The following is a 26,386-nucleotide window of genomic DNA, read 5'->3' on the forward strand; positions in this document are numbered from 1 at the left end:
CAAAAGCTAAGACATAATTTTTGTTTGTTTGCTTGCTTGTTTTTGAGACAGGGTCTCACAAAGCAGCTCTGCCTAGAACTCACTATGTAGACCAATCTGCACTCAAATTCAGAGATCTGTTGATTCTGCTTCGAGAGATGGAATTAAAGGCCTGTGCCACCATGCCCAACTGAGATGTGTGTTTTGAACGCAATCTGTTTGTCAGCTCCTCAGAAATAGTACAGATTTGCAGCTGGGAAAGAAACCAAGCTAAGCTCGAAGGTCAAAGGTCACATACTGGGGCCGGAAGCACAGTTCGTTGCTATTTTAACATTCGCATATGAAATATCTCTATATTTAAAAATTGTGTAAGCAATCGCTTTGCTATTTTAAAACCTGTTCATTTGTTTCTTTTTGAGCTGTGTCTCTTTTATCTTTGTTTTCCCTCCTTGCTGTGTAGCCCAGGTAGGCCTCCAACTCAAAAATATCCTCTTGAATGCTGAGATTGCCGACAGGGAACACCGTGCCAGGCAATCTCAACTGCAAATTGTGCGTGGGGTAAGAGTTTGGCTTTCTGCTAATGAACCCTCTTCCCTTCAAAGAAAGCCCCCCCCACCCCCCACTCCCCCCCCCCCCGGCACACACACACACACACCCCGCACCCACACCCCTCCCCCCCACGACGGCCTCCTGTCCACCATAGCCTGGTAGGTCACAGTTAAGGATGGCTGTGTCTGTGTTGCAATGACAGCTGGGAGGACCTACCGGGTGCAGGCACCCCTCCCGAGCCCCGCCCCTCCTTCCTTCCTGGTCCCCCTTCTTCATCCTCCTCTGCCTCCTCCTCCTAGTAGGAGCTCCTCACCAGTTCTCTCGCTCTCCCTCCTCCGGTTCCCCAGCCCGGCTCCTCCTTTCTCCTGCGACCCCGCCCCCCGGCCCCTCTACCCCCCGGCGGGTCTTTCGCGGGGCGGTGGTGCGCAGGCGCGGAGCCGAGTCCCGCTGGGCCGCAGCCGGTGGCCGGCTCGCTGTGGGCCTGTACCCGGCCCTCCACGCTCGGTTCTCCCTCGCTCTGCGGAGACTGGAGGACGGACCGGACCACGCAGAAGTGTGGCGGCAGGATGGCGCAGACCGCCATGTCCGAGACTTACGGTAAATCGCGCGGGTTCGCATGCATGTGTGTAGTGGGGCAGGCCTTGGGGTCCCGGAATGTTTGTGGCTGGGCTTAGGTATCCAGAGCCGGTGTTTAGAATAGCGAGATGTTGGGGCTGGACAGGGATCCTGAGAACCTGGCGGTGTCAGAGGCCAGAAGGCGATACTGAAAATCTTTAGATGTTTACGGCTGGGCTGGGATCCTCCTGGTAATCTTGGGGTGGGATTCTGAGAATCTAGGTCTCAGGGTCCGGGTAGAGAATCCAGGGATGTCAGCTGCTGGGATCCTGAGATTCTTGGGGTGTCAAGGTCGGGCTAGAACTTGAGAGCGCCTGAATGTTTGAGACTGGGCTGGAATCATGAGGATCTAGGGGTGTCAGGAGCTGGGTTGGACTCTCTGGCCAGCAGGTGCCCCCAGCTGTGCAGAGCGTTGTGATCCTCTGTTCCAAGTTCCCTCTTGTTTTGACCCTGGTTTCACCCTACATTTTCCTCCTTGGATTATTTAAATAGCTCAAGGTTGGGGGAGCCAGTTTATCATTGATTCTCTCCCTCCCCCCTGCAGCACCCGAGCGCAGGGACTAAAACTCAGGACCACGCCTGCATTCAATGTCTTTGGGGCTTGGCTGTGGGTCTCTCGAGGTTCGGAATTCCTTTCTTTGCATTGAGATTATAATGAATTTTAAATGGATGCGTGCAGCTCTTTTCTGGAGACCCCCTGGCCTCATGTGCCTGTCCATCCCTCCCTCCACTCTGTTATGGGTTAATTATAGCTCTTTATAAACACATACCCTCTCTATGACCATGCGCCTTTCAGCTTTGTCTCTCCTACAGCACCTAGCCATTTCCAATGCGTGTGCAGGGTGTCCCCTCCCACCCCAATCGAGATAAGAATAAACAACCGATACTATGCATGGTTGCCAGTCCCTAATGAGACTTGAGACTTGACTTGGTATGTGCTGGTTCCAGGGAGGGATTCTCATGTTAAAGCATGGTGAACAAGTCCAGGTTATTTCAATGTGCCCCGCTTCCTCCCTGCCCCAGGGTGGGGCCAGGGGCCAGCCAGGAAGGTTCTAATCATTGTAAAAGGTGCCATAGACATTTTCTCCAAGAGTTTGCAGTCTAGTGAGGAATAGATTGCTAATTCGGTTGTGACCTTAATAGATGAACAATTAAAATCCAGACAGCAGTTCCAAAGGAGCGTGGTCTGGCCAACTGTGTAAGAGAGGGCTGCCCCATTGGGTCAGAGGGGCATGTGAACATGCAGACCTGGGGCTCAGGTCTCAGAGCATGGTTTGGGCACTTTAACTTGAGGAGGGTGAGGAGGCAGTTGAAGAACCTTGAGGTTTGGACTTTGAGAGGGTGGGACCCTGGAAAGGGTATTATGAAGCACACAGCAGCCTGGTTCACTGTCTCCTGGCACCAGCACTCCTGTGGCATGGAGGCATAATGTCTGACCCTATAAACATAAGCACTGTCCACGGGTTACTGGCTTTGTCAGGGCCACAGGTGTGTTTATCTTTTCTTTCATTTTAAGGTATTTTCCAAATAATGCCTTTATTTTTAATTTTTGTTTTGTTTTTTGTTTCAAGACAGTTTCTGCCTTTATAGTTCTGAATGACTTCGACTTTACAGTGTAGCCCAGGCTGGCCTCACACTTGTGGCGCTCTCCCTGCCTCTGCCTCCCGAGTGCTCCCGAGTGCTGGGATTATAGACGTGTGTCCCCAGAGCCAGGCTTTTACTTTTTAACTAAGTCTGAATTTAATCTTTCCTTTCAACGGAGAAAAATAAACAAACAAAAAATGAATAGAAACTCGTAAGTGGACGTTTATCTTTAGAAAGGCAAGAGTGGTCTCTAAAGCTGCGGGCGTAAAAGAATAGTCACCCAAACCAAGGCAGAGGCTGTCACCTTCACTCATCCTTGCCTGTGTTTACACAGTATTGTTCCCCAAATCAAAACAACCAAGACCTCTCCTTCCGGACGTTTGCCCGTCGGCTGGCATAGGAATGTTTGCCTAACCTTTTAGTTCCGTGTGTTTGGGGCTGGTTTTCTGTCTTCTGTGAAATGAGGTTCTGTGCAGCTTGGTGGAAATTCGATGAAAAATAGGAGCCAGTTCTTATGGCTCCTGCTAATGAGCTGGCCGCTTATGGCCTTATGGCTCCTGCCAATGAGCTGGCCACTTATGGCCTGGAGAACAGCCCCTGCACCTTGCACTGGCTGAGTGGTGTCCAGCACTTTCTTGAAGTTCCTCACTCTGTGAACACGGTGCTTTCGATCACATCATATCATATGTAAATTGGGATATAAACAGGCAGGCCTCTCATTGAAATGTGGTTCACCTAGCCCACTTGATTAGACAGAGACACTAGGACATCAGCAAAGCACACCTCTGGATGTGCCTGTGGTGGATTTCTAGGCGTGATTAGATCCCAAGGGCTCCAAGCTAATCTGATGTTATTATTGGCAAGTGATCAAAGGTTGGAGGTGGGACATGATTGGAGATAACTGGGGGAATGTCCTTGGAGCTCTCTCTTACCCCTGCCCCTTCTCAGAGTCCCGCCTCTCTGCTTCCTGGCCTCTGTTGATGTGGCCTGTCTATCACACATCCCCAGCTGCGTTGGGCTGACCCCTGGGAAACCAAGCCAAACCAATCCTTCCTCCCTTCATTCTCTCAGGCATTTTGGTCCCAGCTAACACTAAACCCTCAACCCGAGTGTCCCTAACCTGAAGGGAGGTTCACCTACTTACCATTAGAGACACAGCATCGTACGGCTATCTGTGTTCCGTGAGCATTCGCGGGACCAAGGACTCATGCCAGCAGCCTGCCACCCAAGAGTTTGAAAACGATCCCTAAGTACTTCCTGACACCAAATGGTCAGACACAGAAATTGCTAAGCGTGTATGTAGTGGGAAATGCCAGGGAGCTTTTAAACCTTCAGTGCTAGAGAGCTGGTGTGGAGGAAGAGTTTGAGACAGGTGTCTACACACTGCAATTATGCCATGTGCTATGTGAAAACTCCAGAGACAGAAGAGTCCTGCTCATGTTGCTGGCCCTGTGGTTTTCTGTCGTAGTCTGTTCAACATAGTTTATTCCACCTAGAAAACCCCACACAGCATTCCAGTGTCTAGCAGACAAGGTTGAGATCATCAGAGTATTTTCTGCTAACTACATATCCTCATTTGTGTATATGAGGTTTGAATTGTGTTCTCAGTCACTTACATCCTAGCTCTGGACCTGTGGATGTGACCTTATTTGGAATAGGATCTTTTTAAAAAAATTATTTAATTTTATTTTATGTGCATTGATGTGAGGGTGTCAGATCCCCAGGAACTGGAGTTTTAGACATCTATGAACTGCCATGTGGGTACTGGGACTTGAACCCCAGGTCAGCCAGTGCTCTTGACTGCTGAGCCATCTCTCCAGCCCCCTGGAAGAGGATCTTTGCTGATGATTATTGAAGGTGGAGTCTTACTGGAGTCGTATGTCCCAAACTCAGTGACTGTGCCCTAAGAAACCAGAAAAACATGGACACAAGTATTAGCAAGGAGAATGGCTGTGGAGGGAGGTGCACCTCATGTTGGAGAAGACCAGGACCCAACCAAGGTACCCTTAATGTAGCTCGCAACCACCAGAAACTAGGAAGAGGCAGGAAGCACCCTGCAGGAGCTCAACGCTGCCACATCTCTGCAGCCTCTGGCTCTGACAGCAAATATCTGTCACATAAGCCAGTGGACTTGGGGCAGCTTGAGATGCAAAGCCTCGGAAGCTAACTCCCAGGACTTAGTCCTTATATGATGAGTCTTTAAGAAATATAGGCTTGATAAGGCAGTTTGGATTGACAAGGATATCCCTAATAAAAAAAAAAAAAAGCAATCTTTCCAAAGCCCTCTCATTCAGAAAGTAAAATTAATTTCCTGTTAGAAGAATCACCTGAATTAATATTACCTTAGTTCACAATTTGACAAAATGTTTAAGCAGTTCAATCAGACATCCGAAAACGGAACATTTGTTTAATTAAGTACATTTTTGATTGCCAAAGTCATGGTTTTCTTTTTCTCACTCACTGAAAACTAACCAATGAGCATTTCAAGAAGCCAGGTCTAGGGCTGGGGTGGGAGGGGAGGCATGTCCACGATCCCAGCACTTGGGACATGGAGGCAGGAGGATTAGAAGTTGAAGGTCATCCTTTGCTATGCTATATAGGGAGTTGGAGACCAACCTGTGCTACGTGCGATCCTGTATCAAAAAAAAAAAAGAGAGAGAAAAGGGAAGAGGGGGTAGGGAAGGGAGGAGAGACAGGCAGGCTAGCAAGGTGCCGGGGGTGCGGGGTTAATGCACACACTTTGCAGTCAGACTGAGCTCAGTCCTTAGAACCCACGTGAAAGTGAGAGAGCTGATTCCTCAAAGTTGTCTTCTGACCTCCACACACACACACCCATTGCACACTTGTGCACTCACACATTTTACACACACACACACACACACACACTGTAATAATAATAATTTATGGAAGGAGATAAAGAGAAAGAGGGAAAGGACCAAGTCTCCAGACAAGCACTGGTGCTTTGAGAGCCCCCGTGTCCTGAGCCTCTGTGATTTCACCTACAACGGGGTGAGTCCCAAGGGTCTGGAGAGTCTCCCCTGAAGCTCCAGAAAGAGAGGTGCTGTTGCTCAGGAACAGTCTTTGGATGCTTTATCAGGGATGTCCAACCTTTTGACATTACATGATGTTGTAGTCTACAGATGTGCTGGGCAGCATCCATAGCTATCCTGGGATGCTTGTGACCATGGCCATAGGTCAGACACATATTAATGTAGTTGATATAGACTTTTCTGCATCATAGCTCATTCCAAGAACTTCAGAAACACAGTTCTTTGGCAGAGCGAGACCACTTCCCCTCTCATGATCATCCGGGTGCTAAAGCCTATGACTTTATTTCTGATTCTGGGATGCCCCCTAAATCTATAGTTCCAGTTCCACTGTAATTCCAAGGATCTTATTTCTCAATACCCTGCCTACCTCTTCCACCTGGGTGCCCCAGAGAATGAGAATACAGTGTGTCCCATGCCCAGCTACATAACCCTCCGCCTCCCCAGCTGCTGCTGAGTCCCCACCTGCCTAGGAGAAAGCACCATTTAAACAGTTCCCTGCCCTCAGCTCCTGAGTCCAGCTGTCTCCTAAGTCTCCAAGATGCCCTTTCCACAGAGTCCATGATGCTTTTCTCTCTGGAAGAGGCAAAGGGAAGTCGAGTCAGGGCTGCTTGGCCAGATCCTAAGTAAAGGGGGGTTCACTCAGTTCCCGTCTCAGGGATTGGCAGGCATGTGACATCCTGCAGCTTGTGGCTGCACATCTACCCCTGGATCTTGGGTAGCTTCTGCAGGCTTCTCGGGACCCACAGTCCCTGGATGTGCATGAGAGAAGGGACCTTGAGAAAATTATGGTGGAATGCAGTATTGTTGGAAAACCATGATGACTGAGTAAATTAAATTCCCCAAACTTTGCAAATTCTCCAAAAAGCAATATTGGGTACATCTGTTTGGAATTTTCTTCTTGCTATGATAGTGGTCCTTCTGTTAGAGAACATGTCAGTTTCTTTGTTTTTTAAGAATTCACATGTAGGCCAGGCAGTGGTAGTGCACACCTTTAAGCCCAGCACTCAAGAGGCAGAGGCAGTGTGTAAATATACCGCATATATGGGTGCCCATAGAGGCCAAAAGAGGACATCTGCGTTCCTGTTCCTGGATCTGGAGTTACAGGTGACTGTGAGGTGAGCTGGGTGCTGGGATTGGACGCTGGCTCTCTGGAAGGGCAGGAAGTGCTGGGATTGGACGCTGGCTCTCTGGAAGGGCAGGAAGTGCTGGGATTGGACGCTGGCTCTCTGGAAGGGCAGGAAGTGTTCTTAACTTTTGAGCCATCGCTCCAACCCTGAACATTTCTTTGAAATGAGAAAAGGTTCATGTTGTTTCTGGAATTTCTACTCTCAAGCCCTCCTAGGGGGTGTGGTCAAACCGAGCTGGTATGTTTTTATCCTTCTTAGTAATTCTAACAGAACATGGCCCAGTTAAAGTGTTGGAAGCCTCTGCTGGCCGCTTCCGGGCCTGTGCCATAACCCCTGTTGTTGCTGTGAGGGGATTTCTGAGGTGGGGCAATTGTGTTTGTTTTTGTTTGTTAGAGATTTGCTTTTCTTTTATGTGTACGAGTGCTGGCCTCCATGTATGTTAGTTAGTCTGCCGTGTGTGCCTGGTGCCTGCAGAGATCAGAAGACGGCCTTGCATGCCCTGGAGCCCGAGTTGCGGTGATTGGAATACGGGATGGGGCGGGTGATGGTGAGGCGGGATCGAGTCCTCGCCCGAGCGGTGCTGCCCCACCCTGTTTCACCGCTGAACTGTTTTCTGTGCATTTGCAGTCAGTGTCACACATGATGTCTACGACTCAGTGACTAACTGTGGAAGGAAATATCAGACGACACAGGGCACTGTTCTCTAAAGGGTAGAACTGGATGTCAGGCCAATAGTCCCAACACTGATGAGGTAGAGGAAGGAGGGTAGCCTGAGCTACGTGGAACCCGGCCTTTAAAAAAGATAAGAAAAGGACTCACAGAGATCTGCCTGCCTCTGCCTCCCGAGTGCTGGGATTAAAGGCGTGCGCCACCACCGCCCGGATCTCTGTGAGTTCGAGACCAGCCTGGTCTACAAGAGCTAGTTCCAGGACAGGCTCCAAAGCCACAGAGAAACCCTGTCTCAAAAAACCAAAAAAAAAAAAAAAAAAAAAAAAAAAAAAGAAAAGAAAAGGAACCACGTTATAGCAGAGAACATAAGGCAAATAAGCACTGTATACTGATACATTTTATTATTTATCTACTTTTTAAAGCTTGTCTAAGAATTCCAAGAATGCTGGGTGTAGTGGCACAGCCTTTAATCCTAGCTCTCGGAGGCAGAAGCAGGCAGATCCAGCGTGGTCTACACAGAGAGCCACAGGCCAGCAAGGGCTGTAGATGAGACCTTGTTTCAAAAATAGGAGTTCCCAAGGTAGTTTACGATGTGAAAGACGTGGTCAGTACAAACCAGTGTGTGATGACAGCAAACTTGGCATCAGGTAGCACGTGCTGCATCAAAACAAGTCCTGCCTCAAACATTGGCGCCCGGCACTTAGTGGCCGAGTCTTTGTGGGTCTTTCTGCTTCTCTTGTCTGGTTTTGTTTTGTTGTTTTTAAGACATGGTTTCAGGCTGGAGAAATGGCTTAGTGGTTAAGAACGCTTGCTCTCTTCCAGACAACCTGACTTCAATTCCCAGCCTGCATATCAGGTTGCTCACAACCTGTAACTCCCCTGTTACTCCTGTTACCCCCTGTAACTCCAGCTCCGGGAGGTCCCATCACCTCTGGCCTCTGCAGACACCTGCATCCATGTGCATATACCCACACACGTGCACACATAGGATGTTTTAAAAATAAAAGTAATAAAAGAGACAGGGTTTCCTATGACCCAGGCAGGCCAAGGCTGGATCTAATCCTGATCTTTCTGCCTCCACCTCCTGAAACAGATTCCCAGATTACACCAATTCTGGTGCCATCCTTCACAGGTGCGGCATGTTGGCGTTTAAGCCTTAAGGACTCAATGATATTTAGGTGGGGGAAGGAAGGACACTATTCATAAAGTGCTAATAAATTATGAATGTAAGGTCTATTTTAGAGAGACATTTATCATTTTCTTTTCAAATATAAATTTTTAATCGTGCAGAAAAGCAATTGGGGGCTTAAGAACAAAGCAGCCGCCCTTTGTCATTGCTGGCAAGATAGAGTGTGCGTTTAGCAGCCCCAGTGTCTCCTGGGGCACCTGCCGTAGCAGTTCTCGGGAAAATGCTTGCACAGTGAACGCGGCTCTGCGCACAGCCCTTGCAGCCTTCTGCAGATCAGCTCTTTCTTATGATCAGAGCAAAGTCTCTCTTTCAGTACTAGAAGGTAAACTCTCATCTTTGGGGACAGAAGGTCCAGGTGAGCTTCTGCCTTGGTCCTCTCTACAATCCAGGGCACAGACTGCCAAAACAGACTTTGATGCAAATCCATCTGAGAAACGATTTTGCTCTCAGGGAAGATGAAGCAAAAAGCCAAAATAAATAGAAACTTGACTTGGAGGGCTGGCTTGACTTTGTTCTTTGTGGAAGTCAGACGGTTCCATTGTGCCCGTGGAAACAGAACTCTAATAAAACCCGTTCTGTAGATCGAATTTCCTGGACTGATGAGGTCATGTGGGCACTTCACAGAGCCTGAAAACAGGGAACACAAGCATCCCTGCTGAGGACCCAAATCTGAAGCCAAGGCCCTGCCAGGCCTCAGAGCAAAGCGTGGGAGGACCTGGTTCTGCAGTTGCCAGATTCAAGGGATGGTCAGATGAAACCTGGGCAGCCAAAGAAGGAACAGGGTGACAATCAGGGTCTTGGGGGATCTGCCCAGGTACTGTTGGGCACATTTGTGCCCAGATCTCAGCTTGGAACCCCGGTGGGATTCTGGAAGGGCCCCTGTGCATTCAGATGTCTGACCTCATGGTTATTGTTTACAGAAGGAGCTCGCGTTTGTCCCAAGTCATTTACTTTGGTCTCCAGTTCCCTATGTAGACAAGGATGACCTTCAACTTCTGATGCTCCTACCTCCACCCTCTGAGTGCTGAGATTATAGGTGTGCACCATCACACCCAATTTATGGATACTAGCTATCAAAGCCAATGCTTCGTGCATGCCGGGCAGGCTCTCTATAGTCATAAAAACGTTCCAAATGGTCTGGTCTGTTTTAGGGATACAGTTCATGCTGCCTAGTTACGCATGCTCCCAAGTGGACTATTGCTAGCCATTGCCAGGCCTCACCTTGAACACTGTCTGGAGCTCTTCTGGCACCAATGACACTCCCATGCCCAGTGCCACACTGGGGACTTTTCCCCACCCAAGGAGCAGGTATGTGCCTGAGTGGACAGATGGTCTTACCTGCAGATGTGGGCGGAGTCCTATAGTTCATGCCCAGCTCAGACCCACTGTGAGGTGGCCCACTGATGTGACCAGATCTTGTTGACTCACTATGTTCCATACGGAGCAAAAGCTATCTGTGGATCCAGGGCTAACTAGGACTAAAAGGTGGGAGTGCACAGTGGTACCACAGACCTAGGAGGCCCCTAGAGCACAGATGCTGTCCATCCAAACAATGTACTGTTAGGACCCGTGTTTTCTGTGTGTGCCTATGGTGGCTAGCTCACAACAGCCAGGAGGTCAGACTTTCAAAAATGAAAAGTCTCTGCCCTCAGTGGGTCAAAATTGGCACACGAGCCAGCTCCCCATGAAGGAGGAGCTGAGAGCGAGCTGACTGTTCTTTGTCTGGCATGCTTACCTGACCTTCCAGTACAACATGGAACATCAGGAAGGCCCTTTGGGTCAGCCACAAATCAAGTTAGCTATTCACACTGGATGGGGTCATGCACATCTGTGATCCCAGGACTTGGGAGGCAGAGGCAGATGCCTAGACTGTATATTAAGACCCTGTCTAGTCTTTCGGGACTTTGCTCCAAGATGACCAAAAAAAGGAGAAACAACGGTCGTGCCAAAAAGGGCCGCGGCCATGTGCAGCCAATTCGCTGCACTAACTGCGCCCGCTGTGTGCCCAAGGACAAGGCCATTAAGAAGTTCGTCATTCGGAACATCGTCAAGGCGGCTGCCGTCAGGGACATATCCGAAGCAAGTGTCTTCGACGCTTATGTGCTCCCCAAACCCTATGTCAAGCTGCATTACTGTGTGAGCTGTGCTATTCATAGCTAGGTGGTCAGGAATCGATCTCGGGAAGCTCGGAAGGACCGAACACCCCCACCACGATTTAGACCTGCTGGTGCTGCACCACGACCCCCACCAAAGCCCATGTAAAGTGGCTTCGTAGAGACAGAAGAAAACACCTTGGAAAAATAAAATGGGACTTAGACTTTAAAAAAATAAATAAATAAAAAAAAAAAAAAAAAAAAAAAGACCCTGTCTAAAACAGAAAAGCTATTCTGCTCTCCCCACTTCTCTTCTCTGGTTGAAATATTCCGCAAATCATCTTGACAGATTATTTGCCATTATTTCTTTATAGAGTTTGGCAGGCTTTGTCCCTCTGCTAACCTAATCAGATTCAACAGTCTACTCTTTAATGCACCCCAAATTTTCTCCTCATTAAAGGCAGCTGTTCTAATCAGACCTCTTTATCTTTGGTTCACTGTGTCCTGCACTGGCAGCTGACGTCCCATACTGGGCTGCCTGTCCCTTAGGAGTTCACCAGGGTTTGCATTTTCTGAAATACACACCCCCTTCATGCTGAGCCCCGCCAACTCTTTTGAGTTGCTGTCATCCACGGACATTCAGACCAGCCATCATCTGGGTCATCTGTTGGGCATCTGCTTTGTTCTCAGCTCCTGACTGACCCGGCGCCAGCAGCATCTGGACAGAGGACTGGTCAGTCCCTCAGCCTCACAGCTCCGCAGAGTCACTTCTGGTCACCTTCTCTTCTTCTGCTTCAGTTATCCAATTCCCTGGCTTCGCGCTGGACATCCTCTGTCCAGTTCCCATTACTGACTACATCCATCCTTTCCAGATACCCAGTCCTCCACCCCAAGCTCCAGCATCTTTACTTGCTGCCAATGCTCCTCTAGGGCACGCGCTGTGCCAAGTCCTGGCCCAGTCCTTTACTCTGTAGACCTGCTGCTGTAGGACAGAGAGCTTTGTGGGGGGATGGTGGCAGGTGTACAGCTCACTCACCCCTAACACTCCCCTTTCCTGTATGTCAGCTGTCTTGCACATCTCAACCCATTACTTGCCCCGGTGGAGCCCAATAGATGGAGACACCAGCAAAGAGTGTGCCCACCTCGTCCAGGCAGCACACTCACCTGTGCCTTCCCTGTTGTCTCAGAAGGAAGCCCCCCCAATCCAAGATGGGCCAGCCTTTTGCACAAGCTGCCCCAGGTCTCAGTTGCTTACGTCTCAGCCCCCCCCCCTTCTTCTCTGGCATGTACCCACCACTCTGCATCCCCTCTTCATCCTCTACCTCTTCCCTCCCAGCTTCTTGGAAGGGCTTACAGTATTTCCGCCCACATGGCATTACTTGATTCTTCAGCCGTCGAGTCAGGGTTCTGCCTTGCCTCAGGGGCACGGACTTCACCAGAGACCTTCATCTTAATCTCCTTTTCATGGTCAACCCTGTGAAGGACGCTTCCTGTGGGCTCACCTTGTTGGCTTACAGGTGTTTTCAGATGACGCTGCCACTCAGTATCTCAAAATAGATTCTGCTTGCAATCTTTGGCATCCTTTATAGGGGGGTCTTCGCATCGCAAGCCAAGCAGGAAAGCAAGGAACCCCCCAAATGCCTACATTCTACCTATCCAAGACCAAGTACCATCCAGCCTAGACCCTTCCCGGCAAGAAGAGGGACCCCTGGAGAGGGGAGAGGGTCCAGCATTCTTGGGAAGACCAGGTTGATGTCTCTTGAAATCTGGTGTTGACACAGACTGCAGGTGGCGAGTCCCCTCCCCCGCCACCACATACACACCACACACACACACACACACACACACACACACACACACACACACACACACGGCATTTTCTCATCTTGAGGACTGGGTATCCCAGTTTCCGATCAGTCAGTTCCATAATGAGCTCAGAAAGAAAAAACAGGAGGATTCCATGACACGGAGTGGAGCCATCGTCTGAGACTGAGAACAGGCCCAGGGTTAAAGCAAGGTGGAGGTCACCGCCAGCAGCAGCTACACAGGCAGAGGCGCTGTTGCTAACCGAGCCTGCGGTCGCTGGCGCTAGCTTTCGAACACAGTGTGCTGTGCTGTTTGGTCATGTTGAGTGGTCCCCTGCTGCATACCCCACTTCTGTGCGTTAGCTTGTGGTCCCGCTGTGGATCTGCGAGGGTCTGGGAAGGCAGTAAGGGCACTGAATGTCATGTCCTCTGGCAGCTGTGACTGTTTTTGCTCGTGATGCTTCCGCGGGAGGGTGGCTAATGCCTACCCACTGATTGCTGATTGCTTGATAGCTTTCCCATAATCCCACCTGACATTTATCATATGGAAAGTTAAAAGTGAACCGGCATAATATCCCATTTTAGCATTCCTATTTTGGGATCCAGACTTTCCCCTGCCTTCGAGCTGATTCTTCCATGACCTTGTGAGTATAATAAAAAGATATACTCTGAGAAGGGAAACCCAAGATTTGGGAGGGAACAGAGATCACCAAAAAAAAAAGTCATGTAATAAATATTCATAAAAAAACTGTCAAACTCCACCGCTCAGAGCCTATTGTGCTGTTACCTCGCCAGCCCCTCGTCATGGTAGCTAACGTCCCCTCCACTCTCTCCTGTCTGTTGTTTGGTTGATGGATGGGTGTGGTGGTTGTTTCATGTATTATGGTTGTTGAAATAAGGTCTCACAGAGTCCTGGTTGGTTCCTAAGTCCTTAAATAGCTGAAATGACTTTAAATTCCTGGTTCTCTGCATCCACACCCCACAAAGTGCCGATTACGTCACACCTGTCCTACGCGGTTCGCGTCACAGCCAGAGACACAGCGTTGTACACGCGCAGTATATCATCACTGCCTACCTGCATTCCCACCTCCCCTCGCTTTTAAGATGTTATGCGTGTGAGTGTCTTGCCTGCGTGCATGTCTGCGCAGCACATGTATGCAGTGCCCTTGGAGGCCAAAAAGGGCATCAGGTTTCCTGGAACTGGAGTTACAAAAGGTTGTTACCTGCTAAAGGGGTTCTGGGAACTGAACACTGGTCCTTTGCAAAAGCAGCAAGTGCTCTTAACCTCTGAGCCATCCCACCACCCCCTCTTCCTAGTTCCTTAGCGTTCCCACTTCTCACTTAAGTAATTCTAGTACATATTTCTACAGTCGGGTCAGACAAGGCTGTCATTTTTTTTAAAAGGCAGCTATATATAGTTTAGATCCTGCCAGTCCTTTCTCCATCATGGCACACTGACACGTCACCCTTTGGCCAGGTGTGGCCATGGTGCAGTCAGCGATTAGTTTGTAAAGGACAGCTCAGCAAATCTGAACAGAGTGCACACTCAGCTATGCGAGTCCAAGGTCCAGGAGCAGGGATTTGTGTTCTTAAGCAGAGTCTTAGTGTTCCGTGGGATTCTCCCTTTGCCTGCCTGTTGTCCGTCTCTTTACCTTCTCTCTCCCCCGCCCAAGACAACAGCAGACCCAACTGAAGTTCTTTTTTTACTTTCTCTGTATAACTTACATAATGTTACTTCCTAACAGAAGAGAATATTGAATAAGGTTGAGAAATTGTAGTTCCCTTTAGACTGGGAATCCTAACCAAGTGAAATCTTGAGTGGGCGTGTCAGCAGTGCTAAAGTACAGTCACATCTCCTGGGCTGCTGGAGAGACGGCTCAGTGGTTAAGAGCATGGGCTGCTCTTCCAGAGGACCCAGGTTTGATTCCTAGCACCCACATGGGAACTCCAGTCCCAGGGGAGCCAGTGCAAAGGCATTGCGTGTATAGGGTGTATAAACATGCATGCCGGAAAACACCCATACAATAAAGCAAAAATAAATAAGATCTCCAATAGAGAACAAACATCAAAGTACAGTCACCTGTCATGATGTAATGGTCACCACCACCCATCTCTTGAACCCTCATTTTCCAAACTGATGCTCATGCCCCTGAAATGGCAATTCTCCACTTCCACCCCCAGGCCCATATTTGTCATTTTATGACTGGTTTATGTCACCACTATTCTTAAGTTCATCTGCTATAGCAGTTATTAGAAGCGCTTCCTTTTTAAGGCTAAGTTCTGGTCTGTTGTATGGAGATACCGCGTTTTGTGTGTCTGTTCCTCCACTGATGGACACTTATTTGAGTTGCTTCCCTGTTTTACTACCATGAACCATGTTGCTGTGAACATGAATATTTAAAGCTTCATTTTTTAATTGTATGTGTTCTGTCTGTGTGTACGTAAGTGCACTATGTATGTGCCTGGTGCCTCACAGGCCGGAAGAGGAGACTGGATTCCCTGGAGCTGGAGTTGAGGATGGCCGTGAGCTGCTGTGTGGGTGCTGAGAAATGAACCCAGGTCCTCTGCAAAAGCAGCCAGTGCTTGAGACTATGACGTCATTTCTCCAGCCCTTATTAGAACTTGGTTTTGAACCAGAGTTGGTTTATTAAAAGATATTTTAATATAGATTTTATACTTAATGAATAAGAGAAAGAGAAGCACTCAAGAAGAAAGTCAGACACATGGAAGAACGCGGGTGTAGGCATCTCAGAGAAGAGTGGCGTCTCGATGTCATGCTTTAAAATCAGTGAGAAGCTGAAGCTGTTGGCATTTAAATGCTGGCACGAGCCCGGCGACGGTGGCGCACGCCTTTAATCCCAGCACTCGGGAGGCAGAGGCAGGCGGATCTCTGTGAGTTCGAGACCAGCCTGGTCTACAAGAGCTAGTTCCAGGACAGGCTCCAAAGCTACAGAGAAACCCTGTCTCAAAAAACCAAAAAAAAAAAAAAAAAAAAAAAAAAAAAAAAAAAAAAAAAAAAAAAAAAAATTGCTGGCACGATTCTAATGCCACTGCCCCATGATTTTCTGCAGCCATTTGGATATCATTGGAGACCAAAGAGGTTTGATTTCTGAGTGACGGTGATAGTTCTTAGAAACTGGTGACAGGGCCATGCCAAAAACCAGCAGCTGGCTCAGCTCAGCGGGGGAGAGCAGGGAGTGGCTAAGGACATCAGCACTTGGTCCCAGCCGGAAGAGGATGTGGTCTGGAGAGAGTTAGGAATACAGAGCAAGGGTGGCAGGGTGGGGCTTGCAGCGGGTCAGGGCTAAGACAAGGTTAGGCTAGGAGGTCCCTTCAGAGGACAAGGAACCCATGGTGTGCAGCTCCCAGCTATGCAGGACTAGAGTTCTTACTGAAGAGAAAGCCATTGGGAACAGGCTTCCACTTCTAGACTAACGCAGCTTGCAGCTCAGTCCGCGTGTTTGTAGAGGCTCCCGGGGACCCGTTTCTCAGTCCGCGTGTTTGTAGAGGCTAACGGGGACCCGTTTCTCAGTCCGCGTGTTTGTAGAGGCTACTGGGGACCCGTTCTCAGTCCGCGTGTTTGTAGAGGCTAACGGGGACCCGTTTCTCAGTCCGCGTGTTTGTAGAGGCTACTGGGGACCCGTTTCTCAGTCCGCGTGTTTGTAGAGGCTAACGGGGACCCGTTTCATTGACTGTCACAGTTAATTCCCAACCTTCCAACTTCTAAAGTCGTTGAAGGAACAGTTTTGGAAAGCTCTGACTATATCAGAACTATGCAAATGGGCAACGCGTAGCTAGGAAAGGCAGGCCAGTGTCTGTGGTCACCTCCTCTTTCTTATCAGCAGCTGACACGCCACTAAGTTTTATGACCATAGTCTGAGTGTGTTTATACCTCCCTTTAAATTAATTCCTTACTCTTTCTTTCCCTTTCAGATTTCTTGTTTAAATTCTTGGTCATCGGGAATGCGGGAACCGGCAAATCTTGCTTGCTTCATCAGTTCATTGAGAAAAAATGTGAGTGAGACCAGACGTTTTGTAATGTCTGTGAGCCTTCCCTGGGCACAGAGGTGCTTATGGGAAATCTGAGCTTTCTGGAGGGGAAACCATAGCTTCAAAGTGCTTCACTTTTAAAATTTTATTTTTTGAAAATTTCATATATGCATATACTTTGATCCTCTCCACCCTCCCTCTAGAGCCTAACGTGCCCCCCACCCTCTCTCTCCCTCCTTCCATGTAATATCATTGAATTTGATTAAGGTTGCTTACATGCACATGTGTGTGGGGTTTTATCCTGGATCACAGACAACAGGCAACTTACCAGAGGCTACCCCCTTGAAGTAAAACGACTGTCCTTCCCCTAGCAGCCGGACTAACATCTCCTCAGCTAGGGCTAGAGCCTGCTGAGCCCCTCAGTGCTCCGTGCTGGAATGCTGATGGGCTGGATTCTGTGCAGGGACCTTCCCGTGGGTGCTGTGAGTTCATGAGTGCGTGGCCGTACCCTGTGCAGAAGCCCCTCCTCTGGCTCCTAGGTTTTCACCTCCCACCTGCACTTTGAGCAGTTGGGAGTCTCTGCATTAGCTTCTGTCCCCTCCAAAAGGAAGTTTCTCTGGCCGTGGTTGAGAGCAGCACTCATGGAAGGGTAGAAACAGAAGCATTCAGAAGGCAGTTTGACGACATTGTCCATTTAGCAAAACAACTATAGCGGGCTCTCCTCTGAGGTCTCTTACCTCTCCAGCGTGGGCTTTGCATGATTACAGTAGTAGGCATGGATCTCCCCCGGTGGGGCAGGCCTCAGATCCAGTCTGAAAGTGGCTGGTTATTCCTGTGGCATTGCCCCTGTTGTACCAGTGGGCATGTCTTGCCTAGTGGGTCAGTATTGTACACACAGGCACACAGGGTCTACCCCTGGGTAAAAGTGCTTTTATGTAGTATTACAAGGTTGTGGTTTGGGGTTTTGTTTTTAAATATAAGGTCTTGTTATGTAGCCTTGGCTGGACTGAAGCTCACTATGTAAACCAGGATAGCCTTGAACTCATAGAGATCCACCCAACATCCCTGCCTTCTGAGTGCGTTCTTAGACTTTCACATGATGGAGGTTTTTATGAAGTTAGAGTTCCGCTTTAACAGTGGCTCGGTGTCTAGGGTTTTCTTATCCTAAGAGATGACAGAGCAGTAAACATGATGGATTCTTCAGCAAGGACCCTGTTTCCTGGCAGAGTAGCGAGAGCTACATTGGAGTGCATTGGGTAGGTTATAGCCTTCGACTGCTCGGGGCAGCCTTTGGTGCCTCTCAGGCCCTTCTGTCTCCTACGCTGGTCTACAGGTCAGGAAGTGAAATGGAGGTCACAGGTCCCCCTGGGAGGAGTGTCTGTTACAGAGGACTCTCATGCCTCCAGAAGAGAAAAAAAAATGCATCATCAAGTGACCCCTGACTTAAGAAGCAGTACGCTGTGTCCGAGGCATGAGAGCCAGCAGGGGAGAGAAGTAGCATTTGTTCTAGCTCATCCCCTGTTGGAAGAAGTGATGGGACTCTCCGATAAACTCAGTTTTGCTCTGCGATGCTACAACTAATGAACATTTGGTATCAGTAATACACATAAGAAAGGACCAAAAATAATTTCCCAGAAAGACCCCAAATCAGAGTTCTATGATCAAGTTACCTTTGGGGTCTTCTCTGTTCAGTTCTGTGGAAGTAACTAGTTTGACCCTTTCACTTCTAAGTGTCCAGTGTTACCAGGCACACGCCCTACTGGTGGCAGGCTGGTGTCAAGTGGCTCTTAGTCTTCTCCATCGACACTTGGGTGTCTCAGGCTCAGGGAAGCCTCTTCCAGTAACTACCCTTGTATGAGGAGACGGGGAACTCTCTGCTGTCTCTGAGAGCAGCAACGGTGTGGCTTACTAAAGTTAGTGCCATTCGTCAGCTGACAGAAAACGGATGGCTGAAGCGAATGGCCTTTTCATCTACAGAGCCCTCGGTATGCCCCCCCCACTTCTTTTTATTATATTTTAGTTTTTCAGCCCCTGATCTTAATGTTACTATTGAAATCTGTGAACTGTTACCTTCATGTTCTAAAATGTAATTATTTGTTGTCTGTTTTTCTTTTTCAGTCAAAGATGACTCAAATCATACCATAGGAGTGGAGTTTGGCTCAAAGATCATAAATGTTGGTGGTAAATATGTAAAGCTACAGATATGGGACACAGCTGGACAGGAGCGATTCAGGTAGCTCTCCTAATTTCCTAAGAATACTTGAGCTAGATTTCCTCACTGCGTGTGGTCTCAAACCAACATGCACACTGATTTCAAAAGCTCCAGCTCAGCCTGGAAGCTCTCACTGCTAAGAGAGCACTGACTGGACCCCCAGATACCAAAACAAGCAAGAGAGACCACTAGGTAACTAGCGTCTCGGGTGGCAGCCCAGTCTGGAGGCTGTGATGCTGAGCATCCCTGCAGCTGGTTTCGGGTTTCAGTCTTTCCTTCCGTGTTTTGAGGCAGGGTCTAGGTGGACTGCCAGCCTCTGACTGTGTGTGTCATGCTGAGTGTCAGGATGATGGGTGTGCAGCACCATCCCAGCACAGTATGCTTTTAGGTTAAAATCAAGGCAATGCAACAGGACAAATGGCTTTTTCCATATTACACTTGAATGAGGAATTTCTAACTGCCCGTTGTGGGTTCTCACTCCTTCACACTAACTGGAACATGTTGTGACAGCCGCTCTGGAGGCCGCTCTTGCACAGCTGACTTCAGGTCCCTGCTAAACAGCTTGTACAGCTAGCGTCTTGTAACAGTGAGTGCAAGACCGTGTACGTGCTTTCTGTACAGTCCACAAGCCACAGAGTCCGGATTCCGTGTGGAATACGCCACACCCCCACAGCAGACTTCTCACTTTTTATTTAAAACTGGGGCTATAGTACAGTGGTGCCTATAGTCCTAGATATTTTGGAGGTTGAGACAGGAGGATCATTTAAGTCCAGGGGATCAAGGCCAGCCTGAGCAATATAGTGTGAGACCATAGGAGGTGCCTGAGCAAATGTTATTTTGCTAGTATAAAAAAAATCTAACAAGATGACTCAGTAGGTTAAAGCTGGGCAAGCCTGCAATCTGAATTCCATCCCCAGAACCCATGCAAAGGTGGAAGTAAGGACTTCACAAAGTTCTTGTCTGACTTCTACATACATGCCCCACCTAACATCATAATGCAATAATAAATAATAATAAAATAAATAATAATAATTTTAAAAACTAGCAAACAGAGAGAAGTTGGCGTTACGGAAGAGAAAATGTTTTTACTGAAAAACAGATCATTGAGAACGTGAAGTAGACAAAAGGCCAGTCCTTGTAGAGCAGAGTAAATGTGGGCGCTGGCAGGGATCTAGGCTGCTCCCATCCAAGCTTTTCCTGGGAAGAAGGGACGGGATAGCACAGGGCACCCGGAAGTGGCAGGGTTTCCTGGAGTGTGGTGTCCACATAGAGCTAAGGACATTTGGGCCACATGCTGATCCCAGAGCCTCCTGTGCCTTCTAACGAGCTGCTCAGTAGAGCTGTCCCTGCTTTGGAGAGAGCACCCTGCTGGTCTTAGCCCTATGTTGTGGTTCACGGAGGAAGCATGGTTTCTATGGGGGAGAAGTAAAGGGACTTGATTGTTAGAAGCCTTGTTATTCCTTCAGGTCTGTGACAAGAAGCTACTACAGAGGTGCAGCTGGGGCTCTCCTCGTCTACGACATCACCAGGTAAAGTCAGCTCCCCACCACAGATTACCTGGTGTTCTGCATCCGTGTTGGTGAGATGTGATTCACTTGGGTCTAGACAGGCAGCACGGCTGTACCCAACAAACCTCTGGGCCCTTTCCAGGGGATTCATAGAGGTCTTTAGTGTTCCTTGTAAGCTCTTGGGGGCTGAAACGAGCCTTCTGCCTCACTGGTCTCCTTCACACCACATGGGACACATTCCTTGAGGTCTGCAGGGCTCTGCGAGTTCTCAGAAGGGAATCAAAGGGCTAAAGATGCAGAATCCAGCTCGGACCACCTGGGTTCAGATCCCAGCTCGAGCCAGGGGCTTTGTGATCTCTGCAGGCCCAGATCTCCGTTTGGGTCTTGGTTTCCTCATCTACAAGACGAGGGTAACATTCTTGAGCCCTCAGAAAGCTATGAAAGGGAGTGGGTTTAAACCAACTAGTGAAATACTTACTGCAGTTGCTAGCTGCATGTAACAACTGCGTTTCTTCCTGGGTTGCTCTGGCCACATTTCATATCCTCCGTGCCACATGTGGCTGGTGACCACAGGATTGGCCAACGCAGGTTGCAGCACATTCCTGTCCTGGGGGATATTTCATCAATGCATTGACCTCAGAATTTGCAACATTGTCCTGGAAGCATGAGATCCAGACAGTTCCATTAAGGGGCCCTTCCCGGGAGGAATCTGATCCAAAAGAGAATAGCACACGGTCGTCTTTCTCTTCTGAGAGGGTGACGCTCCTGACTCCACCCTCCTCTCCCCCGGTGCCATGAGAGGCTCAACCTACCAGGGTGTGGTATCATTTGTGCCAGTCCTTTGAGAGCCAATCTGAGTTGGTCCTGGGTAGACAGAGCCAGGAAGTCCTGCATGTCCCTGACCCCCAGCTCCTAGCGGCAGGAGCATCCGTGCAAAGTCAGTGTGGTGGGCTCCTGTGGGTCAGGGCGCCCACAAATCTGCAGGCGACAGTGATCAGGCGTGCACCTTCCACGTCCTCAGGGCTCAGGTGCACTTGGGAAGTGAATGAAAAGACCCCTTTCCCTTTGAACCCAGACTGTCTGACTCACGGACTTCGTTGTAACACAAGCTAAACATAACCCCTGGGTCTGATGTCTCACCAAGCACTGGGTTCCCACGTCACTTCTGAGGCCCCGTTGCCCTTGCTGGAATGTTGACAAGCAGTGTGCATGGTGAGGATGACTGGGAAGAGTTGCTGGTTTTATAAAATACATGTATTATTTCCACAATCTTATGTCACACAGCCGAGAAACCTACAATGCGCTTACTAATTGGTTAACAGATGCCAGAATGCTGGCGAGTCAGAACATTGTCATCATCCTCTGCGGGAACAAGAAGGACCTGGATGCTGACCGTGAAGTCACCTTCCTTGAAGCCTCCAGGTTCGCACAAGAGAATGGCAAGTGACTTCTTCCTCTTATAGCTTTTTACAGGGTGGGTGGGTCTGGGCACAGTGACATTTATTCGGGTTTAAAACATCTAGTGGAAAGCCGGGCGGTGGTGGCGCACGCCTTTAATCCCAGCACTCGGGAGGCAGAGGCAGGCGGATCTCTGTGAGTTCGAGACCAGCCTGGTCTACAAGAGCTAGTTCCAGGACAGGCTCCAAAGTCACAGAGAAACCCTGTCTCGAAAAACAAAACAAAACAAAACAAAAAAACAAAAACAAAAAAAAACCATCTAGTGGAGTTTTGAGATTAAATTATCTTATGAATTGTGGAACTTAGACTATAGTTCAGCATAGCTCGGTATGTCTCATTCTGCTGACAAAGGCCAATGTGCTGGGGAAAGCGAGGTATTTACCTTCTGTAGGACTTTTAGGTCTCTGGGATGTTAGCCATCTTAGGGTAGCACACATTTTATGTATCTTGAAACATAATTGGTGAAGTAGTCTTCCCACATAGAAAGGAAGCAGAAGAAACGCTCAGCAAGCTGGCTTCATTTTCTTACATTAAGTATTTGTTTAATGGTAACGAATCTTTTTTGATTTTTTTTTGAGACAGACTCTGTCTATGTAGTCCTAAAACTTGCTATGTAAACTAGGTAACAAATTTAATAATGTTTAAACTGCATTGCAAAATTATCCATTGTTTATAGAGATAACAGCATTATAAACATTCAGGAAGAGCCTTAATTCTGAGAGCCAGCTCATACTAATATATCCTTATGGCCACATCTGTTTGGACTCAGAGACAGAAAACTTTTCCCAGTTTAATGGGTTTTTACTGAAAAAATAAATACAAGCCAGGCACAGTGTTGTGAGCCTGTAATCCCTGTATTTAGGAGGCAGAGGCAGGAGGATTACTGAAGCTCGAAGCAAACTGTTTCAAAAAGTGGGGGGAGGGGCGGGTAGGAAGAAGGAAGACAGACACAGTGCAGACTACGTACATGGAATGTTCTAGAGCAGCGGCTCTCAGCCTTCCCAACGCTGCGGCCCTTGACTACAGCTCCTCATGCTGTGCAGACCCCCAGTCAGAAAATTATTTTTGTTGCTACTTCATAACTGTAATTTTACTACTGCTATGAATCGTAATATAAATATCTGCTTTCCAGTGGTCCTAGCTCACAGGTTGAGAACCACTGTCTTAAGGCTACTTAGAAAGCAGGAGCTGGTTCGTACAAGGAAAGTCCCTTATCAGGACAGACCAGAGGCTAATAGCGGTAGCACAGCTAACGCATGGAGCGGGCTTTCCACTGGAGTCAGCCCCTGCTCTGGGGACAGAGGAGCTTGACTTGGAGCCAGACTTCAGGGCTCGAAGCTGGCTCAGTGGATAAGCGCACTTGTTCTTGCAAAGGACCAGGTTCAACCCCAGCCCACCACCTCCTTTGGCACCAGGTACACACGTAGTACACAGACATACATGCAGACAAAACACCCATGCACACAAAATAATAAAAGTAAATCAAGTGAGACTTCTACCCAACCTCCTCAATTAAAACTGTTAATGCTTAGAGGAGAGCAAAATTAGTAAAACTTATCTAGGACACCCAAATGCACACATTTTCAAATTGGATGGCTTTTCCTGGCAGCAGGACTGTGTCTGGTTGGACAGACATGGGTCTTGCTCGTGGGCAGTGCAATGCCGTGACGCATCAGCTCCGTGTCTGCGCTCATGGAGACCTGCAGATCATCACTTGGAGAAGAAATTGCGGCTCTAAGTCAGTTTTAGCCAGTGTGCTTACTACTTCTTGTCAGTTCAGGAGTTAGGGCATGATAATGATCATTCTTCAACGAATTCCCCATTACTTAATACATTAATGTACCCGGATGTGATGGTGCCTGTAATTCCAGCACTTGAGACAGAAGAGGTAAGGATTAAGAGTTCAAACTAGCCTCAACTATATGAAGCCTTACCTCAAAAAAAAAAAACAAAACAAAAACAAAAAATGTATATTTATGTATATTAATTCTATGTTTATAGAAATTAGAGGGTTTAGGTACTGGGCTGAATTTTGCTTGTCACTCTGTGAGAATGCTGAGCAGGCTGTTGGCAGTTCAAAGTCACTGTCACTGGGCCAGCAAGGTGGCTCAGTGGACAAAGGCACTCGCCTCCAGGCCTGAGGACCAAGTTCCATCCCTGGGACCCACATAGTGGAAGGAGAGAGCTAACTCCTACAGCGTGTTCTCTCCCACCACACCTGCACCGTAGTTCACACTCTCTCCAAAATGAACAAATAAATGTAATAATTAAAAATGTAAAGACCGCCGCTGTCTTCTAACTGTGGCCCGCCGTCTTCTGTGATGTCACTTTTAGAGCTGATGTTCCTGGAAACGAGTGCACTGACTGGTGAGAACGTTGAAGAGGCGTTCATGCAGTGTGCAAGGAAAATACTTAACAAAATCGAATCAGGTAACAGTCTTCCCTGACCTCATCTGTGGGTCTTACCCTGTCGCTCAACGGCGCCCCCTGCTGCTTGCTGGAGTAGTACAGCATGCCAACCACACTTGCCTGAATACAGACTCAGCCATTTTCTTGCTCCTCAGGTGAGCTGGACCCAGAGAGAATGGGCTCTGGTATCCAGTATGGAGACGCTGCCCTGAGACAGCTACGGTCACCACGGCGTACACAGGCCCCAAATGCACAGGAGTGTGGCTGCTAGGCACACCAGCAACACAGGTGGGTGCTGGAGGACCTGCATGCTGGACAGAAAAGAGAGGGTGTGAAATCACAATGGGAGGGCTAGGGAGAGCAGGAGAGGAGACCCATAGGGATAGTCAGAGGTGTGCCCAACAAGACCGACCCTGCAGGAACTCCTCCCGACCACTCAGAGGCAAAGGCAGAGCACACAGAGCCCCGTGGTATCTGCTGGGGCAGCAATTCCTTCTCGGTAAACCATGGAGCAGACTTGGCCTACTTGAAGCCTCCCCAGGAGCATCTCTAAAACCAACAAGCTCGCCATTAGACATTTTTTTCTTGTTTTTTTGAGACAGGGTTTCTCTGTATATCCCTGGCTGTCCTGGTACTCGCTCTGTAGACCAGGCTGGCCTGGAACTCAGAGATCTGCCTGCCTCTGCCTCCCAAGTACTGGGATGTGTGCCACCACTGCCCGGCTATTATACTTAGGTAGCTTCTCTCCCATTTACCAGAGTGACCTTTTTTGTCAGGGAAGTTGAGGCAGGAGCTCACTATATAGCCCAGGATGGACCTACCACATTATGACAATCCTCCTGCTTCAGCCTCCCAAATACTGGGATCACGCATGTATGCCATCCTGCCCAGCTCACCATGGCATTGCAGAGCAGGATAAGCTAGTGTTAATCCAAAGATGAAACTGTCCTGTCCATTGGGCTGTGAGCTGTTTCGCATTTACAACCACACAGGTATCTAACCACACTTAACGTCTCTCAGGTTCCGTGGCGGTTTCTGGAGCACAACTGCGGGAGCCTGAAGAGTCTGGAGTCTTTACTGCCACCTTTTCTACTCCGCACAGAAGCAGATCTTCATGGGGGAAGCCGCAGTGCACACTGGCAGACAGGGCTCAGCAGCCACACTGCGAACTAACTCAGTGGACAGTACCTTTAGATGCCACACATATGCAAAGATCCCCGCCCCACGTCTACCCCTTCCTGTTCCATGAAACCAAGCTTGTGCTGCACACAGCCTGGCCCGTTCCTCCAGCACAGAGCCAGTGTGACAAGATAGAATCCTGCACTCAATGAAGCTTTTTTTTTCAACTCACAGGAAATGCAGTTTGTGAATATGAGCGTGCTTTTTCTCATCGTGTTGGTTACACACGACTCAGTATCAAAGGACTCTGGCGCTAAGAGCCAGCACATTTCTTATTTAATCCCTCTTGCCCTTTCTACACCGTGTCTGTGACCCACACCTGAAATGCTAACCCTCAAGGACTCTCACTGTCATCTGGAAATAAAGTGGAACCGAGTCTCTCACGCACACTGCACCGTCCTGCTCTGTGGACTGCAAGGCTCTTAGCCGAGGTCAGTGCAAGAGCTGCCGTGGGCCCAGGTCAGCCTGCCCATCTTGTTCTGCTTCCACATCACCTTCGACCTCCACGGTCTGTCTCCCATCGTGAGGGCATCTGTGCCTCTTTTTCCACATCTTACATTGTTTTGTAGTCATTTTCAGCAAACTCGCTACCTCTAGCAAAGGAGTCTTGTTTATGAGGAAACCTTGGGCTCAGTAGTAAAGTGCTTTCTTCCACGTGTGTGAGGCCCTGCCTGGATTCGATCCCCAGCAAGCACCTCCACACCACACACATTGTCCTTCTGCCAGGTGCGGTAGTACACATCTATAATCTCAGTAGACTGGGACAGCAGGAGGCAGTCATGACCTTAAAACCATCTTGAGCTAGAGGCTAGAGTGGATACAGAGTAGAGGTGGACCACACAAAATTCCTCTGCAGCTCTTCTTGAATACATAAATGCCTTACTGTATATCATTATCAAACTGGCCTGGTTTTTGTTGGAGACAGGATCTCACTATGTAGCCCTGGAACTTGTTATGTAGACTAGGATGA

At 48.7% G+C, this 26,386-nt stretch overlaps 1 protein-coding gene and 1 pseudogene across 1 annotated transcript; both read left to right on the forward strand.

Moving 5' to 3' along the window:
* The first annotated feature begins 801 nt into the window (after positions 1 to 801).
* Rab4a (RAB4A, member RAS oncogene family) lies at positions 802 to 25,803 on the forward strand. Its single transcript, XM_038313049.2, has 8 exons — positions 802 to 1,125; positions 16,594 to 16,674; positions 18,769 to 18,883; positions 20,329 to 20,391; positions 21,655 to 21,809; positions 24,163 to 24,258; positions 24,393 to 24,525; positions 25,258 to 25,803. Exons 1-7 carry the CDS (start codon positions 1,095 to 1,097, stop codon positions 24,506 to 24,508), a joined length of 657 nt encoding a protein of 218 aa, XP_038168977.1. The 5' UTR covers positions 802 to 1,094; the 3' UTR covers positions 24,509 to 24,525; positions 25,258 to 25,803.
* LOC119802130 lies at positions 10,668 to 11,079 on the forward strand (annotated as a pseudogene).
* Positions 25,804 to 26,386: the final 583 nt, after the last annotated feature.

This window comes from Arvicola amphibius, chromosome 15 (assembly GCF_903992535.2).
Source record: "Arvicola amphibius chromosome 15, mArvAmp1.2, whole genome shotgun sequence".
NCBI lineage: Eukaryota > Metazoa > Chordata > Mammalia > Rodentia > Cricetidae > Arvicola > Arvicola amphibius.